This window comes from Odontomachus brunneus, unplaced genomic scaffold (assembly GCF_010583005.1).
Source record: "Odontomachus brunneus isolate Ranch 3 - 2012 unplaced genomic scaffold, Obru_v1 Obru_scaffold_007, whole genome shotgun sequence".
Classification (NCBI taxonomy): Eukaryota; Metazoa; Arthropoda; class Insecta; order Hymenoptera; family Formicidae; genus Odontomachus; species Odontomachus brunneus.
The window spans coordinates 120920-124185 of NW_022639457.1; the positions used below are offsets into that span (position 1 = coordinate 120920).

Below are 3266 nucleotides of genomic sequence, written 5' to 3' on the forward strand. Positions count from 1 at the left end.
TATATATATATATATATATATATATATATATATATATATATATATATAATTTATTTTCTTTAGATTTTAAGAATTTCTCTTCGCATTTGTGCGCAAGTGTATATGGAACGACGCGGACTTAACATCAAAATAATATTTCTTTAATGATAAATCATAAATTATATTTTTAATGTTGCGTTAATGCGACAATAATGTTACGTACACGCCTTTACTACTTAATATTTGCTCCAATATTTGCTACAAATTATTATGGTATAACATACCACGCGAAAAAATAAAGGAATAAATAATAAATCGATATCACGATCTAACACAAGATAATCACGTTTGAAGACTAGATTGCTAATGAGATAGTTAATTATTTACATTATTAATTTATAATTAAGTTTGCAATCAAATTCCATAGCAATGTTCGAATCATAGAGCATAAATTCTTAAGCAATTAACAAGTATCTAGCAATACTTACTCGATCAGCTTGTCGAATTTCTGTCGTATTTCTACTTCGATTGATTCGATCGGTGCACACGGTTCTTTCGTAAGAATATCTGTCAGCATCGCAATATTCTTGCGATTTATCAGCAAACTGAACATTTTAAAGCAAGAGACGATCATGGCGAGCAACATGTAGAAATTTTCCATGAACTCATCTGCATTGTCCACAATCAGAATTATATCCAGAAATTGTGACAGTGTAAACGTATTTATTAGCATAAGTATAAAAATTGTGTAGAAGTGATACATTAAGCGTTTATAAGGAGACGTCCAAGAATCTGGTACCCAACAACCGCAACTCGTTAGAATTTTGTATGTAAATCCTAGTATTTGCATTTCGGCTTTCTTAATTGTTATATTCCCTTCTTATACGACAAAAATCAGTCACTAATGAATTATCGGATATATTGAAGCTTTCTCATTTTTTAACAATTGATCAAATTTGTTGACACTCTTTACATAATTATTTCTTGTAGATCAATATTCCAGACTATCTATAACAGTCGAAAATAATTGTAACTTGTCGATCAGCAATTTTCTTTGAGTTGGATTTTAACAGCCAACAATTTCATGAAAAATGTCTAAAGCTGTAAAGAATACTAATTATGGAAAAAAAAGATAAGAAAAAAACGAAAAATTGTAATTACGTTACGAATAAATGCATTTCAATTTTTATATTTTTACGTACGTGTAATTCGTTTCATCGAAGTTCCTCACGTTACATTTGCGATCGGTCGTGCGAAATACTCACGTGACAACACGCAAAGTATTTCAGCAACTTTTATTTCACGCAGTATCTCTGGAAATTTCGCAACGTTTTTTCATTATGAGATAAAATAATCAAGAAACATCAGACAAGACGATTTGCAAACAATTGACGATCGTGAAATGTTCGCGAATTTCCCCTATATTCCTTCGTTTGTATTATTATCGTAATATCAGTATTATTATCGTAATGCCAGTATTATTATCGTAATGCCAGTATCATAAAATCAGACTTGTATCATTCCTATTGTAGGAATATACTTTTATTCAGTTAAATATGGCCAGTCAATTTAGAAATTCAACTTTCATATGCTGACATTTGAAGGTAACACCAATTTCTTTTCACGGATGCGAGACAGAAGTTGAAGAACTTCTACTTGCTGGACGAGAAAGACTGTACTTCACCATCGTGAAATCTTAATACGCCTTATTTATTTCATTCCCCCCACTTTACCATCCGCAATCGTAATTCAAGTCGTTCTCTACATCTCGACTATAGCTCGGCCTACGATCGTAAAAAGTTAAAAGTATTTCGCTTTTCATTGATACATTTTCCACGTTATCGAGCAGTCGCCGCGTGTTCTTCTTTCTCCTTATCGTTTTAAGATGCTGTTTTTTCCAGCCTACAGCATTTAGATAGAGAAAATACGCCCGTCGAGGAAAAATGCAATTAACACAGACATTAATTAACGTAATAACTTTAGATAGTTTTCCTTTATTTTCCTAATAACACTACGTAACATGAGTGTCACTTGTCGGTACTATAATTGCAAAAATTCAATATTTCGTATCTTTTCCTCTTTTATCTCCGTATCTCTCTAGGCTTTTGATTTCGCAGTGTGGATGGCATGTTGATTTTGTCAGTCTTTTACATGTGCTGGAGCAAGTTGTAAGTCGAATACGATGTCCTGAGCATCTGCAATTAATATGCGCATTTGTAATGTCGCTTTAGTTACGATATTTGGTTGAACATGTAGTGTGTAATTTTAATTTGACATTGCATGACAGTTTGTCCAAATATTTTCGAATAATACATTAATCGATACTCCGATCGTTATATTAAATTCAGTAAAATCTATCAGCGAAGTCAAGCGTGATTGCATATTGCACTCTCTTCATACTAACACCCATGAAAGACTCGAGGTTCATGGGAATTACATAAGCGCTAGTAATTTGAATAGGCACTATCGCGCGCCTCATTATTATAATTAGAGACTTCTTTCTGTTTTCGTCCAGTGCCATCCATTCCATCTCAAAAATATCGTCGATCAGCTCATAGCTCTACTTGACATATTTGAAAGATATGTATTGGCATAAAAATCTATTATATCCTATAAAAATGGAAGGAATGATATTCGTACCTTTAGCTTCACCTCGTTTCCATACCAGCAGTAAAAGAAAATTTGCGTTAGCATGCAAATCATATACAATGTCATTTCGACATGCTTGGCATGCGATGTCGTTTTAGTTAATTGATACAGACTGAAGCACACCACCAACGTACTCATTATAAATTGAATAACAATAATATATCTAAACTTTGCATTTATAATAAGGGCAAATCTGAAATTCGTGGTAATGTTTCTTTTGCAAGAAAATGTTTAGTAAGACGCATATAAAGTGTAATTTGACGCAAATATCACGCGAATACAATTATATTAAAATGAAAATAAATAGCGTGTAATAAGTTTAACATCAGTATATATGTGTGTTTGTGTATTCAAACAAAAACATCACTTATAGACCGACCTGAAGATATGACAGTGCTGACGAACGCATTCGCCGAGAGTACCAGAGTAAGACATATTTTTACGAAGACGATACGCTAAGATCTCAATTTGGCAGCAAATGTGGACCAAAAACCCACAAATAAGACTGTCGCAAGCGATGTTTAGGAAAGCTGCCATGGTTAAACTTATGAGCTGATGAGCATATGTCAGAGAGTACAATATTGTCGACGAGCAATCAAACGGCAACCATGCTCGGTATGTTAACTTTCTTTTGCCGA

The 3266-nt window shown here is 33.1% G+C and overlaps 1 protein-coding gene across 1 annotated transcript in view; it reads right to left on the reverse strand.

The window, feature by feature from the left end:
- The window catches only part of LOC116853993 (putative odorant receptor 92a), a 12571-nt gene that overhangs the window by 1914 nt on the left and 7391 nt on the right, over window positions 1–3266 (reverse strand). The window contains exon 8 of the mRNA XM_032835418.1: window positions 468–648. Within this exon, the coding sequence (XP_032691309.1) occupies window positions 468–648 (181 nt within the window). The remainder of the gene's footprint in view (window positions 1–467; window positions 649–3266) is intronic.